The 18935-nt window shown below is 39.4% G+C and overlaps 1 protein-coding gene across 6 annotated transcripts in view; it reads right to left on the bottom strand.

The window, feature by feature from the left end:
* The window catches only part of TTN (titin), a 272276-nt gene extending 255292 nt beyond the window's left edge, over positions 1 to 16984 (bottom strand). For 3 of the 6 annotated variants that reach the window (XM_077776371.1, XM_077776370.1, XM_077776375.1), the window contains exons 1-12: positions 16894 to 16984; positions 14264 to 14467; positions 12527 to 12814; positions 11957 to 12042; positions 11617 to 11861; positions 7056 to 7383; positions 6554 to 6706; positions 5660 to 5800; positions 4513 to 4644; positions 3007 to 3144; positions 2257 to 2394; positions 1638 to 1775 (exon numbers count right to left, since the gene is read on the bottom strand). In XM_077776371.1, the coding sequence (XP_077632497.1) occupies positions 1638 to 1775; positions 2257 to 2394; positions 3007 to 3144; positions 4513 to 4644; positions 5660 to 5800; positions 6554 to 6706; positions 7056 to 7383; positions 11617 to 11861; positions 11957 to 12042; positions 12527 to 12814; positions 14264 to 14467; positions 16894 to 16984 (2082 nt within the window). The remainder of the gene's footprint in view (positions 1 to 1637; positions 1776 to 2256; positions 2395 to 3006; positions 3145 to 4512; positions 4645 to 5659; positions 5801 to 6553; positions 6707 to 7055; positions 7384 to 11616; positions 11862 to 11956; positions 12043 to 12526; positions 12815 to 14263; positions 14468 to 16893) is intronic. The other 3 variants (XM_077776374.1, XM_077776372.1, XM_077776373.1) reach the window with 1 other exon arrangement.
* Positions 16985 to 18935: the final 1951 nt, after the last annotated feature.

Below are 18935 nucleotides of genomic sequence, written 5' to 3' on the forward strand. Positions count from 1 at the left end.
TTCTTAATTTAAAACTCATGCAAAAAAAAAAAAAAACAAACCAAAAAACAACCCCAAAAGAACCTTGATTATGGGTAAGGGATTTTAAATTGGGAAAGCATCTATGTACTTTTTCCTGAGTGAATACATATGAAATCCATATATATCTGTTGTTTAGTGGACAACCACAGGTGTGTCCTCGATGCTGATACCACTTTTATTTCTTAGTGGACTCTAATATCTCTCATCTTTTTGGATACCAGTGGGAAGAAAAACTGGAGTAGGAGACCCCAATTCAGACCAGTTTAGTGCTGAGAACTAATTTAGGAGATGCAAAGGAGAGTGTTACTGAGTCTGGCTCTTCACCACTAGAAATGCTAACTGTTGCACTGGAGTAACTGGATGGGGTCTAATCAGCTGTAACATTTGTTGACCACTTCAGCAATTAGATGGAATAGTAGGAACACAATGACTCATGCTGGATGAAAAGTTAAGGGTGCTGATGATAAAATGGGATGAAGCAATGCTTTTCACCTCCACAGCATCAGTTTTCATCTCCTCATGAAAAAGATGGACTTGTTCTTGTTTTATAGCAAATCCTTCTCTAGTCCTTGGCAGTGTGGCTGGTTCAGTAGATTTTGCAGTGGTAACTACTACTTTGGGTACAGATATTTTCTCAGCTTCCATTCTTAGCTAGTTTTTAACAAAAATAAGATAGTCAAAGTTATGTGACTCAGAACAAAGATTTAAATATAATCACTCATGAAGTATGTTATGTATTAGAATTTCTGTTACCAATGAGATTTCTGAAAGGCTGAGATGCCATTCAATATCATACTTTGGTAAGTGTTTAGACAGTAGATCTTAAATCATGCCTTAGGAGAAAACCCAAGGATCTAGAGACAGAAAACATCACTGAGAGAAACATGGATAGGACTCAGCCATGACACTAAAGAAATTTAGTTGCTCATTTCCAAATACTATTTTGACAATAAGGAATAAAATTAGGTAAATAGCTTGTTTGGGGTAAATGACAGAATCATAGGAAGTTGGCTAATTCATAAAGATTTCATAACTACAAATAAATGCTACAAATAAAGTTTCTCATGGCTAATGTGTATTCTAGTTGGAGGATTTCTTCCCCAGATTTAATACTGCATTCTCATTTAGCTTTAGCAGTAGTACGGCGGGCACCATAATTTTCTGATCCGGTATTTACAGAAAGAAAAAAGATAAACTTTCGCTTGAAAAAAAGTGATGGGTGATTTCGTGAAACAAGTCCATACTTTACAAAGTAATATATTGAATTCATGACCCCTCAAAACACACATCTTCATGACAGTAAGTAAGATTCATCATTTACTCATATAATATTCACGAAGTACCTTAAAATCAGCCTGCATGCAATTTTAATCAACTTCCAGAGAACTTATAGATGTTAATAATAATAATAATAAAAGGAAAACAATAGTGAGGAGATCAGTGGGAGAGGAATAGGTAGTCATATTAAGAGTAATAATTTGGTTTCTTAGTTTCCAATTGTTTAATCATCTAAACCATGAATTCAGTTAATAGTATCTCATACAGAAGAAATTCTTGAGATTGGGTATTAATGTATTATCAAAGAGGGGACTTCACACTTGAATAGCAAGCATCACCTTTCCATGAGTAACTTGGATTTGTTCTTGTCTAGTAGCCATTCCTTCTCTAGTTCTCAGTATTGTTTCTTGTTCTTGGGCTTTAGCAGTAGCAACTGCTATTGTAGATAAGGCAGTTTTCTCAGCTTCCTTTCTCATCTGATTATTACAGTAAAATCAAAGTGTCAATTGCACAGGGCTTTAGACACACATGGTACGACCCTTCCCGCCCTCCTAGTGGGGATGCAAGATGAAGTTACTAAGGGTTAATGACACAAAAGAAGTTACTTGACAATGTTTGCATATATGGACTGGGAATTACAAAACATAGAAATGTTAACTAAAAACAAAAAAATCTCCAAATGATACTATATATTGCTTTTTAAAAATCAGGCTGAAAATGCTAATCTTCATGCAAAGAATAATGGTGGAATAAAATGAGTTATAAATGTTACAGATGGATGAAAATCAAATGTGCAGATAAAATTAATGGTAAGCAGTCACACATTTACCATTTTGCTTTTAGTCTGGGATTCAGAAAGGAAAATACAGACTAATAATTCATAGCACATCATAGTTAATGGTTTACTAGAAATTAGTTTAAAGATGACTTTTTCCCATCTCAAATGTCTGTATTCACCTTTTCCTGAGTTATTTCAACTTGTTCTCTTTTGGTAGTGATGCCTTCTCTAGTTCTTGACACTACATCGTGTTCTTTGATTTTGGGTTTGGCAACTATGACTTTAGGCACCACTGTTTTCCTAGTTTCTTTCATTATCTGGTCATATGATAAAAAGAAAGGTGAGAAAATGATCATTAAATATCATACAGCCTCTAATAAAAGAAACTGACGTCAAAACTGAGAAGGAAGCAAATTTCTTCCTGTTCCCGGACATTATAATCATGCTTAAACATATCATGTGAGTTACTTTGGTCCTCCATACGGTTTTATTACATAACAATATCAAAATGAGTGCAGTCTTGAAGAAAAACATGGGATCAGCAACAAGAGAATAAAGGATGTGTTTCTCTTTCCCACATTTGTCTTACTATAATCCATGGGAAATTCCGGTAGAGCCATAAGCAACACATACTTTTGCATTTTATCAATTGACTTGAAAACTGGAATCTATGTCAACAGGAAGATATTCAAGTGAATTGTCATAGCATGTTAGTAACAACCCAATGAAAGTTGGAAAGTTAGGAATGAAAAGTGGCGGTGAAAGCAGGAGAGGTGGCAAAGGGTTCGTGAGAGATTCTGAGGGTGTTTTCTATCTGAGTTATAAAAAGATGGGGTGAAAAAGTGATGATTGAGACCCATAATGAAAATGGAGGCAGCCTGCACATGAAGTGATGAAGAGTGAATTTCACACCAGCAGGAAGTCATCACCTGTTCGTGAGTTATGTGCATTTGATCATGTTGTGTGGTAATTTCTTCTTGAGCTCCCAGGAGTGTTTCTAGTTTTGTGGGCTCTGTGGTGGCAACTACCACCATGGATGCAGCAGCTGTCACAGCTTTCTGTTTTATCTGATTTTCAGAGTAAAATAAAGGTTTGAGTTTCAACAGGCACAAAAGAAATGGCAAGATACCCTCACAATATTCAGCAGAGTACAAAACGTTTAGTGGTGAGAAAGACTCACATTTCCATTTTAGGGGCCAACACTTAATGGTTTAAAACACAGACTTTTGTTTTCCTGAAAAACAGGCTTCTTTTCTGCCCACCTGCTCCTTAGCAGATGGTCCTAGAAACGGAAAAGGTCTCATCTCTGAGACATGTTGACACATTAGGACACCCAGTGAGTGGCCACTGGCAAATGGCTGGAAAACCTGAACTTGCCAGTAACTGGGATTGCAATGGCAGCAGAGATTTCTATGCTCTTGATTATGCCAGGTAGGATTCTTGGGCATTCAAAGTCTCTCACTCACTATAAGGAGATGGCAATTCATTCAGTAGCCTCTGGCCAGTCTCGAAGTGTGTACAGTGTTCTCAGCTAGACCTTTTTAAAAAGGAGCTCTGGGATCAGCAAAGAACTTAAGATCAAGATAGGGGAGTGCAGGCACCCCCCTGAACATGAAAGAATTATAAATAGATATTTCTTTCCTGACACATTAAGGTTTGATGACACACATGGAAGAGAAGTGGATTTTGGTGACACAGGTTGACCTCACGCGGCTCTATGGCACAGAAGCAGCAAACGCTTCGAGGCATTTTCTTGAAGAAGTACCAGCCGACCCTGATGTGCAGCATTTCCTCACTCCCCATTGATATTAACTTGGGAGTGTTCATGGCTGGTGTGGGTGTGTACGTAACATTTCTTACAACCTAAGCGACTAAGGGCTCAGGCCATGCGTTAAAAAACCATACTTGGGCGTAACTTGATTGGGGTGATATCTATATCTTCCATTTAAATATGCACCAGAGGGGAGCCTGGGTGGCTCACTTGGTTAAGTGTCCGACTTTGGCTCAGATCATGATCTCACAGTTCGTGAGTTCAAGCCCTGCATCCACATCAGGCTTGCTGCTGTTAGCACAGAGCCTGCTTTAGATCCTCTGTCCCCATCTCTCTCTGTCCCTCCCCATTTGCACTCTCTCTCTCTTAAAACAAAAACAAAAACATTTCAAATAGGTAAGTAAACATGCCCTAGAAATGTCATAGATGTGCCCCCAAACTATTCTAACAGATAATCTCCCCACAATGGATCAACTGAGTGAAAAACTTCAATGAAAACAGAATTTCCATCACACAAGAGTTTCAGCACTAGACAGAGAAACAACAAAAAGAAAATACACACACAGGACGCCTTCATTCAGAGTTTTTGGTCCTAGGGCACATGCAGCTGGCTGCAATGGGTTCTTGTCAGTGAATTACAATGTATTTACAAAACCGTACTTACTGTTTCTTGAGTTACTTGTTTTTGTTCTTGCTTTGTAGTAATTTGTCCAGTTACTCTCGTTTCTTGTTCTTTGGCTTTAGTTGTAGAAATTATTACTTTGGGTACAAATGCTTTTTCGGTTTCTTTTCTTATCTGAAATCAACCATCAGAACAAACACTTACTGTCTCCTGATCTCGCATGGAGGTGACAAAGTGTTTATTAAATATAACAAAACAGAAATTTGAACAAAGAAGTAAAATCTTTTTCTAGGGAGATCACTAAATAAATCATCTCATTTTCCTTAATGGGACAACACTCTTTCTCTGCCTAAACCATAATTTATGCTGCTCAGGGGGGAAAAAAAGTTGGTTTCAACCCCATTAACTGAATTGGAGAGCTGCCATCTTCTTTGAAAAGGCTTACCATTGTTACAAATGGATGGATATATGCCACTTCTGTCATCTAAAGGTGATCTTAAAGCAAAGGATATTAGAATGAAAGGACTTAGAAGTGATTTGTCTGACCCTTTTATTTTGTATATGAGAAATCAAGTATGGACAATCTACAATCTGTATTTATATGCTATTTTTGCTTTGAAAACCTTCCTAATTATGATGGTTTGGAATGTATCAAGACTCACTTTTCTAAAGCCGAGCCATTATGGAGAGAGTCTTATACACATTCCAGGCGAGATGTCTTCCAAATCCTTAACCCTTTGAAGGAGGCTGTTTGGATCTGGATGCCTAAGGTGTGTGTTTGGGGGGGGGGGGTGGCGAGGGAAGCAGTTTTCCCCATTTGCCTCTTTGCCATTCTCAGACCTCATCCCTGACATTCAGGATCTCAGGGATTAAGAGACTTGAAAGTTCAGCTTCTCAGGGTGCGCGTGTGGCTCAGTTGGTTAAACGTCCGATGCTTGATTTCAGCTTGCGTCATGATCTCACAATTCATGAGTCTGAGCCCCACATGGAGCTCTGTGCTGACAATATGGAAGCTGCTTGGGATTCTCTATCTGCCTTCCTGTTTTTCTCTCTCTCCCTCTCTCTCAAAATAAATGAATAAATTTTAAAAGAAAAAAAAGTTCATCTTCTCAAACCATCCAGCCAACAACTGGCTCCAATGGCCAAAAGCCCAACCAATCTATAAAAACAAAACAAAACATATTTTCACCTGTTCATGAGTTACGTGCACCTGCTCTTGTTTTGTCGTAATTACTTCTCTGGTTCTTGATTTTAATTCTTGCTCCTTGGCTTTATCGGCGGCCACTACTACTTTAGTTACAGCAGTCTTCTTCTCTGCCTCCTTTTTTATCTGAGTTTCAGAGGGGAAAGGAAGGAAATAGTTTCATGCACTTTATATAAAAAGTTACAATAATAAATCAGGATAAAGACATAAATATTGCACAGGAGAGGATAAGGAGGAAAGCTAGAATGACTTTAAACTAGAAAATAAGTCTATTCAAATAGGAGGTGGGAAATTATCCTGGATTTATAACACTTTTCAGCCATGAATCAAGTGTCACATTTGTTTTTTGTTTTTTAGTTTTTATATTTTATTTTTTTTATTTTTTATTTTTTTTACAAATAGTTTATTGTCAGATTAGTTTCCCACATTTGTTTTGAGTAAAGTAAAAGCAAAGGTCCCTTGGGGAGGCTTAGAGAAAGGTAATGTTTGCCCTGCAAGAGTGGATTCTGTGCCTGGCTCTTAGAGCAGCTGAGCTCTGGACTGACCCGTCTAGAACTAGAGTAACGAATGCACACACACTCCTCTTTGTTTGGCTGACTTTTTGGGCCACACTTTGCCGGTCTTGACCCAGGACCACTTTGATACTTTGAATTCTTTCTCTGGCCTCCTGTACTGACTTTCTGATCATTAACTCCTGTGTGTCTACCTGCCGGACACAGACCAGGTACCTCAGATACTTCTCTCTTGAACACCTGTTACTCAGAAAGTCCTAGAAGCCTGGGCCACATTGGGCTCAGGGCTGTCCCCCGAACGACTGGAGCGCTGGTTTGCCATGGGATGGCTACATGCAAAGCTCATTCTGGCTGGCCACAGGCATACCTGTTCTTGAGCAGGTTGGATGTGCATGGCAGTCGTGGTTGTCCTCTGAGCAGTCTGCTCTACAGCGCTGATGACTGGTTCTCTCACTCTGGCCATATCAACAGCAGCAACAACGGTCGCAACAGCCGCACTCTTGTCAGTTTCTTGTTTCACCTGGATTGGAAATGACCAAGTCCCTTTTTAAAACGACACGCCCAGCAGCGAATACAAAAAAAGTGCAATGGAAATGAGCTGCTCCGGTAAAGCATTCGCGGGATAAGCATTTGTCGTTGCCAAGAGAGATAGGGCATGTGTCATTAAACCTCGCAGATTAGAACCTTTGCCCCAATTAAAAATGATTTCACAAAGCATGAGCCAAATTTGGTCTTCAGTTTCCATTATGTTCCTATGTGCATATGCACTTCCCCTCCAACCTATAGAGACAGAGTTTCACGGCAGGCCTCTGGTTGGAGAAAGCAGCTGTGAGAGGAAGACAAAGGAAACAAGACAGCTCTGACAGTACCTCTGCAGCACCGGTAGCCACAGCCCCTGCCGCGAAGGCAGCACTGGCCGACACGCTGGCGGCAGCCCCTGCTCCTCCGCTGATAGTCACTTGCTCCTGGATCCCGTATCTCCCTTCCCATCTCTCTTCTGTTCGGATCTGTTCTGATCTCGTCACCGTGGTCTCTCTCATCTCAGCCTCAGATGAGGCCACATAGCCCTCTTGTTTCCAAGGGGGAGGCACTTCGGGGCCTGGGGCCATGCCTGGTGTCGGAGTCTTCCGGATGAGTAATGGAGACTTAACAGATCTGATGGGAGACGTGGAGATCCTCCCCGCTGGAGACACGGACCTGAAAACCCAAGGGCAGAGGTCAAGCATGGTAAGACCAAGCACGCGGTCTTACCGGGGTCATCAGATTTGAATAATGGAAGGAAAATCTGGAAGTACTTAAGGCAGAGTTTAAAAACCTGTGCCTCAATAACCTATTCAGAGGCAGAGAATGTACTTGATTGAAAGTAATGTGTGTTGAATCTCAGTAAGCCTTAATCTTATCTGCTGTAACTCCCTAAGAGAATCAGGCTGAATTCGAAGTTAAAGAATTCTGTGCCCTGCCCCACCTTCTCACCATTTAAAAAAGTCACAGCAGCAGAAGGTCTTGAAACACAGCCAAAGAAAGGACGCAGTGAATACAGCAATCATAACTCTAAATTTCTTTGCACTCCAAATTCTAGTGGGTGAGGGCATGGTAGACAGGTGTTGAACAAAGAAAGGTGTCTGTAATCAAAATGCTTGTGCAATTAATTCTAGGCTAAATAAGGTATATCTTTTTTCCTGCCCTGCAGATTTCTCATGGCTTTCACATGCCCACAGACCTTGTAAAGCTCCGGGCCAGAAGAAGCTTTCTTGGTACTCGACTTACAGAGCGTTTTAGGGCATAGGCTGCGCAATGCACTTTGAAAACTGCCATTCTGGTCAAAAGGTGTTGTGAACTGCTCTTCTTCATTTTCTACGTGTTTACCTTCGTGCTCATTTTGTTGGACTCTGGACTTCTTCTAATATCCGTGTAGCTACTATGGTAACTGGCTATTTTGAAATCTGAGGATTCCACAGGTTTTTCTAATTCTAATTAAATTGATAACGTACTTCTGAAATAGATTTCATTGCTTTTCGTGTATATACAAAGTGCAATAACGTCATTGGAAGAATCCAGGTGCTAAATCCTGGCATTTGTGGCCAAAAAAAAGACAGTCCCTGATCTACAGCAATAATTCTACGGTATAGGTTGGCCAACAATTTTAAGATAGTTTTCAGAATTTAATTCTTGATCAATTCTTATCTTTTCCCTGTAGGTGGCAGTATTGCCTTATCATTGAATTATAACTACCACCTATAGAAAAATGTTTATAAATGCTCTCTGGCATTAATTTATACTGATCCTAAATGAAACGACTATTCTAATTAAGGTTGAAGATACAGTTAATATCTGCTCTAAATTACAGAGTAACTTAATAGTACACTAAAATATTAACCAGTTTCATGAGGAAGTGTTTAGTCATTTTCTTGAAGAAGGTGATTTTCTTGGTGAAAATCAATTTACATTTTGTAAATGAAGTTGTAATCAACTAAAGGGAAACCTGGGGGAACATGTCTCTATTTTAAAAGTGACTGCCTTAGAAATATCACAAAGACCAGTTTAGAATAATGTAGCGTCTACACCAACTGATGAAAAGCAAAGTGACATGCACTTCCGAGTTTCAACCTGTACCTTACTCTCGCTGTTCATCACAAAGTGGGCTTATTTCAAAAAGAGTTAAAGACATGATTAGCATGACATGAGTGATTAGCAGCAGGCTGCAGGTAAGCCCATAACTGTGAAAAATCAATGTAATTTGAGTCATTATGGGAAAGTGCTTATTTTTGCTCCTACAATAAAAAATAATCACCTGGTCACAGCTAGATACATGTACCTTATTCAACAAAATATGTTTGCCTTACTCTACGACAAAAATCAAGATTAAACCATTAGGCGTTTTAGGAAGTAGTCTATCTTGGATCACCATTATTTTCTCCACAAATTGCTATTTTTATTTCTTATTTTAAAGCAAATTTCAGGGACCAAGTAATGGGGATTGTTATTAATGAACTGCCAGAACTGCACAGACCGTCAAAACGGTCCATGGAATCAGGGAAGCTCTGTAGTTTTCAATGACCCTTAGGCCTTGATTAAAAATACAGTGAGGTTGTTACCTCCCCCAGATATTCACATTTGGCCTGTCTTGTGATTTCCTGGTGTGCAAACTCGGAGCTAGCCTGAGACAGAACACTTTATTTACTTGATAGCTAGACCTGTCTTTAAAAACTGAGCTTTTTGTTCAAAGTCTTCATATTAGTGTTTGCCAGTACCTTTAATTTTCAATGTGGCCAATATAATGAAATTTGGAAAATATCTAGCATTTTTCACATGTATATTGGACATGTACATTGTCTCTTGTGTGAAATGCTTGTCTTTGTTCATTGTTTCCCCATTTGGGTTGCTTATTTATTTCCCTTAAAAATTAATTTGTTGGGGGGAGGTGGTGCTCAGTCAGTTAAGTGTCCGACTTCGGCTCAGGTCGTGATCTGAGTTCATGGGTTTGAGCCCCACGTCGAGTCCTCATTCAATGTGGAGTCTGCTGGGGATTCTCTCTCTCCCTTTCTGCCCCTTTCCCACTCACGCTTTCTCTCAAAATAAACTTAAAAATATAATTTGTAGAAGCTTTTTAATACATTTGGTACTTAGTCCTTTGTCATAAGTATTGCAAACATGTCCCCCCGAGGCCCACTGTTTGCATTTTACTTCTATATGGGGTCTTATTGAGCATTAACATATACAGTTGTTTAAGTTATGCACTGTTTCTGGCTGGTCCCATTCATATTGTAGCTATTGTATATTTGATATAATACTTTTATGGCAGAAGCAATGAAGTATGTTGAGGAAGAGGCACTTTTAAAATATTTTCACCAATGCACTGTTTGGTTTAGCAATGACCTTACTTTTGTCATACATAAATTTTTATTTTTATATAATTGAATCTCTAAATCTATTTTTAAAAGCTCTCTCTGACAAATGTTTTCCCAAATACTCTCATTTTTTTTAGTTTTTTATTTTTTAATTTAGCTTTTTAGTCAGGCTGAGATTCGTTTTGTACATTGTGTGAGGTAGAGATTAATATTTGTTTTCTTCCAAATGGATAGCTAATCAGGCCAGCTTTCTTTATCGAGTAAAATATCCTTTCCCCCACTGACCTGAAAAGTCAGTTTGATTAAAAATGGAATTTCCAGACACTTGAATCTATTTCTAGATGTTCTGTTCTGCTTCCCTAATGTGTTTTCTATTCACTGACCAATACCATACTTTTTGATTTCAGTAACTTACATAAAGTTTGAATATTTTTAGATCAACGATCTATTTTCCTTTTAAAATTTTTCTTGGCAGGGGAATTTTTTCTACATTAAAAACAATCATAGGGGCGCCTGGATGGCTCAGTCAGTTAAATGTCTGCCTCAGTTTTGGCTCAGGTCATGATCTCACGGTGGGAGCCTGCTTGGGATTCTCTCTCTCCCTCTCTCTCTGCCCCTCCCCTGCTTGTGTCCTGTCTCTCTCAAAATAAAATAAACATAAAAAAAATTTTTTAAATCATATAAATTGACTAAGAACACTTTTCTAATTCACTCAAAATTGTGTATGTTTTTCTGTTCATCATATTAAAAACTTCAGCAGCTTAAGCCAAATTCCAAAGTTTCAAACTTGTTATGGATAATTTACACTTGATTATATGATTTCTGAGCCCCGATGATACACGCTCACTTTATAAAATACCTCCATACTAACTAAGCATAGAAACCCATTTTATTTTCTACATAAAATGACAAACATATGCAAAATATTTAGAAGACTTAATATCCGAGCATAAGAACATTTGTATAATTATTTTCTATTTACAGGGTACCTTTAATTATCTCACTGGATCTTCACAACACCCCTTGAGATGATTCTTACTGTGATTTTCTTTAATTTACAAATGGTATGGCTAAGACCGCAAGCAAATTATTTAACTTCTTTAGCTCCACTCAATTTACCTATCTATAAAATTAGGAATGGTAATTCTTAGAGGTTGCTATGACTTTCAATGAGATTATATAGAATGCCAATTGAATGTCTGATCAAGAGAAAGTGGTCAATATATAGTAGTGACTGTTTTCTTGTTCCAGTTATTTCCCAAAGTCCCATTGTTAGCAAGTGATCAGGTCGATTGAACATCAGGCTTCCAATCCTAAATTCTGTGTTCTTTTTATTTCGCTGCTTTCTCTTGGCCCCTAAAGCAGATATTTGTTAAACGTAATACAAATAGGAATTCAGAAGTGGACTTTATAAACTCTACCTGTGGACAGTGAGGATTTGCGAAAATCGTATTCAGTACCTTTAGGCTTACCTCCTTTATCACGTGCTACATTTTTTATTGCTTCCTTCTATTTCTCTTCTTATTGGATGAAATGTAATTCAAAAAGACATAGTGACTTGCTCTCCTGTGAAAGGCCTTACCTGACTGGAGACGGGGTTGGTGCCCGCACGTGTCTGACTGGGGACGGGGAGTGTCTGATCGGCGATGGGGACTGCTGTCGAGCCAACTGTGCTTTGGCAGCAATGGACGGTGGTGTGGGAGACCTTGACTTTGGCTTAGGGGGTATCCTGGGAGGTGTTTTATGTGGCAGCTGTTGCCCAGCGGCACCATCTATGACCATCTCAACTGTTGCAATTGATCTGGCATCAAAGTGGGCTTCAATCTTCTGTAAAAGGTGAAAACAAAGCCCATGTTGAGGAGGAATAGTTGGTGAAGCAACAATCTGAAATCGGTTTGATAACTGATAGTAGAGAAAACTACCTTTTCAATTCGGGTTTGTCTTGTTTCTGAAATCTGAGCAGTCGAAACAATTGTCTTTGTCTTTTTAGCAGGTACTACTTCTTCACCTGCCAGGAGGGAAAGACAGATGTTTAGGAGTGAGGCAGGGAGACCCATTTCTAAAAAGATTATGTTAATTCTGACTACGAAGTCAATAAATTTTTCTACGTATCTCGATGGAGAAAAATGCATAAAGTTTTGGACTTTGCATTAATATAAATTAGGTTTTAACATACAATATGTTCATTATTAGATAAGAATTGACTTAGAACCGTTTTTTTTTCAAATCCATTATTGGTCAATAATTTGAAAACACAGATGACTCAGTTGAAAGCCTTTCTAGTTTCTAATGGGCTTACTAAGCACGGATTGCTTCAATGATTGTGAGCTTCTGCTTGGAATCTCAGAGACGTTTCATGCTTGTTGAAAAGCCTGCTTTGGTTTCAGCTCGCAGGTTCCCCAAGCCCTCCCAGGGGATGCACGAGGGCCTCGGGCTCCAGTCCCTCCTAGATCAGTCCTCCCTCTCCCTGGTACTCATCCTCCCGCACTTACCTTGAACCAGCAATTCGGCAGTCGAAGTAGCCCTTCCAACGCTATTGGTGGCATTTACTGAATAGGTCCCGGAGTCTTCGGGGTATGCTTCCGCAATCAGTAAGCTGTAGAGGTCGCCTTCTTGTGAAATTTGAAAATCAAGGGAGCTCTGGATTTCGGCTCCGTCCCGGTAGAACTTCACCACAGGTGTAGGGATTCCAGTCACTCTCACTTGGAGTCGCACTTGGCTTCCTTGTCTCACGGTCATGCTCTGCAGTCGTTGAACAAAGTTGGGTGGTGCTGTCTCGGCTGCAGGGGGAAGGGAGGGAAATCAGGACTGTGAGCCGGGGTACTCCCGACATGTCATCCTTAAACAGTCACAGCTCCATTTCCAAAATGAGGCGATGACTCTCTGGACCAAACAACCTTGACTGTCCTTGAGCCCAGTTCATGCATATGACAGCAAAAAAGGAGCCAGAAGATGGCAGAAGGCAATCCCACCATCTTATTTTATTGTATTTGCTTTGTTCCGTTTGGCAGTTCTAGGCCACCACAGGTTTTTTTGTTTGTTTGTTTTAAGAAAAAGCTTTGATCTTGTTATATAACATTATTAGAGCATCTTTTAGACACTTCCTCCCAACTTCACACCTAGCACTATATTAACATGTTAAGATAATTTTGCATATTTCAGTTAAGTTAAATTAAAATGAATACAATGGCTGGATTGATAAGTACCTGTGACTTATAGAGTCATTAAATTTTAATTTAGCGTTAAAAATCCTAAATTATCTCCAAATTGATCAGTATTCAAGTAACCCAAATATTTACTTGCATTTAAAATGTTAATCTACACAGTGACATGACTTAATGTTAGTTATGCTACAGAAAGGGGATTATTTGGTTGATTACATTGAAAGAAATTTTTAGGAATGTGAAGAGAGAATGGGATTAGTTTTGACAGGTTTTTGAGTAGTAAACAATTTGTCGCCCCTGTGCATTTTCCATTTCTGAATTTTCCAGATATGTTAAAGTTCACACGCGATGTTCCCTGATGCGCCTTGTGTTTAGATCTATAACAGTCCTGTACTTGAACGTGCTGGTGCTTATTGGATAATCATATATAATGTTCTGTAGCTGGTTATGCAGATACTGTTTCTAGTATGTAAAGTAGTGCAATGTTTTGTGTATTAATGTCTTACCCAGAAGTAAAGGATGGGGGAAAATGACATAGGCCACGAAAATTAGTAGTAACTTTTCTAAGGAAACCATGTCATGCATTTGCCTTTTACTGTGTAATGTCTACTGTGTACTATTGTTAGAAATGGAAAGTAAGTGAAGAATTATTGAACTTCATAGATGAGAGCAGTTTTCTTAAATGGGTGGTCTGTGAAGACTTGCATCAGTATCCTCTAGGAGCTTGTTAAAGCGTAAGTTCTTGGTGATGTACCCGTTTCCTAAGTAGGCTTGTAAACAAGGCTTTAAGCCTTTCCACTTGTTCAGAAACATGGTTTTTAATATTCCCTTAATATACTCTTGAGTAGAGGAAATGTTCTCAGCCACGTTTGTGATGTATTTTGAGAGGAAAATTAAATTCTACATGGCAAACAACTTTGCTATCAATTGAGCCTCCAGGGGGCCCCTTTCTAGATTTTAGCCACATCTACTTCTCCGTTAATAGCTCTTTCTGGACCTCCTTTCCCAGGTGCTGGAGAGGCCCTGGGGGCAGGGCAGAGGACAGGCATGTCCCCTCCAGCCTACCTGTCACGAGAAGCTCAGCAGTACTAGTCGCTTGTCCAGATCCATTGGTGGCTTTCAGGGAATATCTTCCACTGTTGGCTTTAGTCACGGCGGGGATCGTCAATCTAGCGCGGCCATCGCTAAAGGAGATCTGCACGCCGGGTAGAGTGGAAGTGGAAATTGCCTGGCCATCCCTAAACCAGCTCACCTCAGGAACTGGGAAACCTAGAGCAGAAACACAATTCATCTTTACATTGGAATGGAGCCCTGCAAAGTCCTCTGCTCTGTGCTGCTCTGTTCACCGTCTTGTCCTAAGGGTATGAGCTCTCCAGATTGGAAGGCCATTTAATGATAAGGAAAACCTGACAGCCACACAACGAAAGGGTCAACGTGCAGACAACAAGGGAGGTCTCTGGGTTCACGCAGAGGTCAATACCTTCATTTAATAGGAAAGGAGACTGAGACCAAAAGAGGCTCAATGATTTTTCCAAGGTCCCTCAGCCAGCAGAGGCACATGGAGCATTAGAATTTCTACCTCCTGCCCTCCTGCCCCAGCTTCTCCCTGATGCAGTTTAATGGACGCCATTAAAGTCAAGAAAGGGATTTATAGGGGCGCCTGGGTGGCTTAGTCGGTTAAGCGTCCGACTTTCGCTTAGGTCATGATCTCGCGGTTCCTGGGTTCGAGCCCCGCGTCGGGCTCTGTGCTGACTGCCAGCTCAGAGCCTGGAGCCTGTTTCAGTCTGTGACTCCCTCTCTCTCTGACCCTCCCCTGCTCAAGCTGTCTCTCTCTCCTAGAAATAAATAAAACATTAAAAACAATTTAAAAAAAAAAAAAGAAAGGGATTTATAGAAGTGCAGAGCCAAGGAAACTTTGAAATAAAAAGTGACTGTTGTCCTCCTCAGAAACAAACAAGGAGCGAAAGCAGCAAAGGGTCTGAAAGCACTGCCTCGCAAGCATAAGAGGGCAAGCCCACCGGGTCTGCCCTCTGTGGTTGCAGGGACACGGTCTCCTTGAACTCTCCTGCCTTTCAAATGTGTAATCAGCAAAAAATGCCAAAGAGCAGATAGAGAGGTGGGTTCTCATGTAATAGACACAAAGCCAAACCTAGTCTTACAGAACAACATGTATAATTGGAGTTGCAGTTAGAGAAGCCAAATTCTCTTCAATTGCCACAAACTGTGGAGCTAAGAACCACACACATGTGGTTTGATATTTTAAGGATAGTAACATTCTGTACATTCAGAAGGCATGGGGCAAATTCAGAGCATGGTTTATTTTATTTTATATTAAACTGCGAGGTGGAGAAAACCAAGAGAACATTTGTTTTCTTGTCCTCACGTGAACCAATCTCCCACCGTGGCCAAGTGAATAGTTTATTGACTAATTCATGAATATCAAATATCTTCGGTGTTGCTTTCCTGAGAATTTATTAGCACGGACTGTGAAGGAATAAGATGCTATGGAGAAGCAAGATCCTACTAACTTCACAAACAGGCAAAATTCCCACTGAAGCCAATTGTGTTCAGCTCAGTTCCAAAGTTACTGAGCATTACAAGATAAATAAGTGTATTATTGTAAAGTCAGAGTCTATCATGCATGGGAAGAATGGAGTTGGTCTCTATATGCATACACAACGGCAAATGAAGAATGACTAGAGGATATTTGTGCAATGTAAAGGTCTTACCCGGTTAGGAATAAGATTGCTACATAAAATAGAAAACTGAAAGGAAAGAGAAAGGAAAAAAAGACGTGATTTTATATCTTTATTATAAGCCAAAATATATAAAAGAAGGATAGTGCACCATGGAGGTACCTCAAGCTTGATTTTTAATTAGTCCACATAATTTTATATGACCAATTATGATACCGCAGACAATATTGATTAAATAAGAGTTTGTAGATTACCCTCATTTTTTTTTTTTTCAGAAGATCGTAAGTCCCAGAAATCATGCATATTTTTTTGGAACCACCTCTAAAATGAGCACTAAAGAAGGAAAAGGGGGAAAGGACCAGAAGAACCGTCTTTTAAATAAAATTCTAAAGTCAATGTTTGTTTCTCTTTAATACACAGACGAGGGTGTCATATATTATTTTTTGTTTTCGTTTACAAAAGATTGGAAAATCTTTTAATTCACTTGAAACACTTAATAAAGATTGAAAATACAAGAATAACATAATAAGGAGTTAGCTCAACACTGAAAGTTTCTGCTTGTTATCAAGTCCAGTGCATTGTTATTTCCCATTGTCTGGCACAGAGCGGTCCGCCCCAGGCTACTTGCCCTGCAGCTCCATGGCTGGCCCCCTACTGGGCTTCAGTACTTGGCTTTCAGTCCGGCTCTGCAGCTGAACCCAAATATAGAATGACCAAATTTGGTCATACTTAGCTGCTGGCTTCTGACAGCAATTTTAATCCAATGCTAATTATTTTGCTCTGTGGAATTATAAATATGAATAAAACATTTTCTAGCCATTGTATTGTCAGATTTTGTCAGTACTCTGTGAATGGTATACCTTTATAATGGCCCTTCCATGCGGTTGGACCAATTTTACAAAGTGAAAAGAGGGATTAAGCTTGGCGTCGAGTCATACAGCCAAGTTAAGGCATTGGGGAGGAGACGGACCAAAGGAAAGTGTGAAGGTGTAGGCTTACCACTAATGTGAGCCTCAAAGGTTGCGGTACTACCCTCCAGTACCACAACGCTTTGTAACGGCTGCTTAAACGTCGGTGCTTGAGTGGTCATCTTTTTAGGCACTCTGAAAAGGAACAGAAAATAAATTAGAATGTCACAGCTAAGGGCTACTCTGGAGCTCCTTTGTAGATGGCAGAGACACACATTTTCAGAGACTGCTCCTTAGGTCATCTGTGGGCCTAGAGTGATGGGTAGGCCTTCTCCTTTGTGGCTTGAATTTGAACACGGGCCTCTGAATTGACCTGAAGTCTAACAGAGTGAGAAGTCTAAAGAGAAACAGGAAAAAATGTAGGCGAGCAGAGCAAGGAGTGTCCTCTAGTGGTCAAAGAGGGAAATTCAGTCTTACCAAAGATGGGACACCTAGGTGAGCAACAGGAATAGGGAAAGCTAGACTGCGTGGGGGTAGAGAAGAACAATAAAAGACATGAGGAAAGAATAGAATGAATCCGTGCATGAGTTCAATAGTTGAGAGACAATCATTAAACAAAAATTCCTTCCTCTCAGTATCTGTCATGTATATCTACATGTATAACACTGACATGTATATCTACCTGTATAAAACTGACATAATTTCAGGCAGTATTACTTTAGGCAACCTTGGTGGCTACTTAAAATAGTCACCAACACTAAAAACTTGAACTTGCAATTCTTTCCTTACTTGGAAAGTTCTGGAAAGCCTTGGTGACTAGGCAAACCTTTCACAGACAGCATAGGGTGCAGTCCATTTCTAATATTTCTTCATATTGTAACTGCTCAATAAATGTTGCTACAGTTGAACTGAATAGGAACATTTAAACTCACGTGAGTAGGCCAACTTTTATAGAGATTTGAAAAAAAACTACTGACTTGAGCACTTATTAGGAACAAGGTACAAACCTGAAAAATGAAACGCTGATGTGAAATAGAAAAGGAGTTAAAAGCGCCGTGCTTTCTTAACACAAATATTCAAAACCAAAGAAATGAACATGAAATTTGCAGGTAAGTCCTTGTTAGTGGAAGAAAGTACTTTGTCCATCAGTTCCAGAGAGGTTATGTGAAGAATTTTCTGATGCATCAATACCTTACCATTCAGTTGTCAGTTACTTCATTACTGTTTTTCACAAAATTTCCTGCTCACTAAAACTTTATGGAACAATAATTTTTTTAGTAATAATTCTGTACCTTATTGTAACTTTTCCTTCCTTAGTTCAAAGAAAATGAAACCAGAATTCTGGGCCAATAAAATTTACATTGGAAAATTCAAATCATATCTAAAAGTTTTTGTGAATCCTTTGCCAAGAGCTCCATATGGCATATTACGTTGAGGACAAATAACTTTTTGTGCCTAACTTCCTCTGTTTACAACCTAGTGCACCTTCTAAAAATAGCTGTATTCTTTTACACCACTTATGTATTATATACCAATGTATTTACAGGCATTTATAATTAGTAATCTAAATCCAGGAAGATGGGAAGTCAAAAAGTATTTAGATATTAAAAGTCTCTAAAATACTGTTCCTTACCCTTAACACCAACATTTAGAGTGTATCATATAATTTGCTTATGAACTGAATTAAAATACATGAGATTCTGAGTCTTTTCTAGAACAATTATATAGCATTCCCCCCCAATTTCTAAATATACCACAATTGTCTTGTCTAAATTGGTCTTTTATTCCCATTGAATAGGAAACTTTTGTTGCTTTAGCACTTGCTCTTCAAAGGCCTTTGTGTAATTAGGGCTGAAGGTATGCATCTAAAATGTCATGCTCCCAAAATAAACTCTTGGATGTTGACTGACAGGAGGCAAGTGTTTTGTCACTGCCCCGCAACTGATACCTCAGCAGTTGATTCCCTTAAAAAGTCATCAGGGTGTAGCTGATACCACATGCATTTTATCAGAGCTATTCTTGGTGTGTCTCACTTTTTCACTGAGTAATATAACCTTGAACATTCTCAACAGACAAAGACTCTATAACAGAAACAAACACTTCTATCACCATTTCTGACCTCAACTTTAACAC

This window comes from Crocuta crocuta, unplaced genomic scaffold (assembly GCF_008692635.1).
Source record: "Crocuta crocuta isolate KB4526 unplaced genomic scaffold, BGI_CrCroc_1.0 scaffold17, whole genome shotgun sequence".
Taxonomy (NCBI): domain Eukaryota; kingdom Metazoa; phylum Chordata; class Mammalia; order Carnivora; family Hyaenidae; genus Crocuta; species Crocuta crocuta.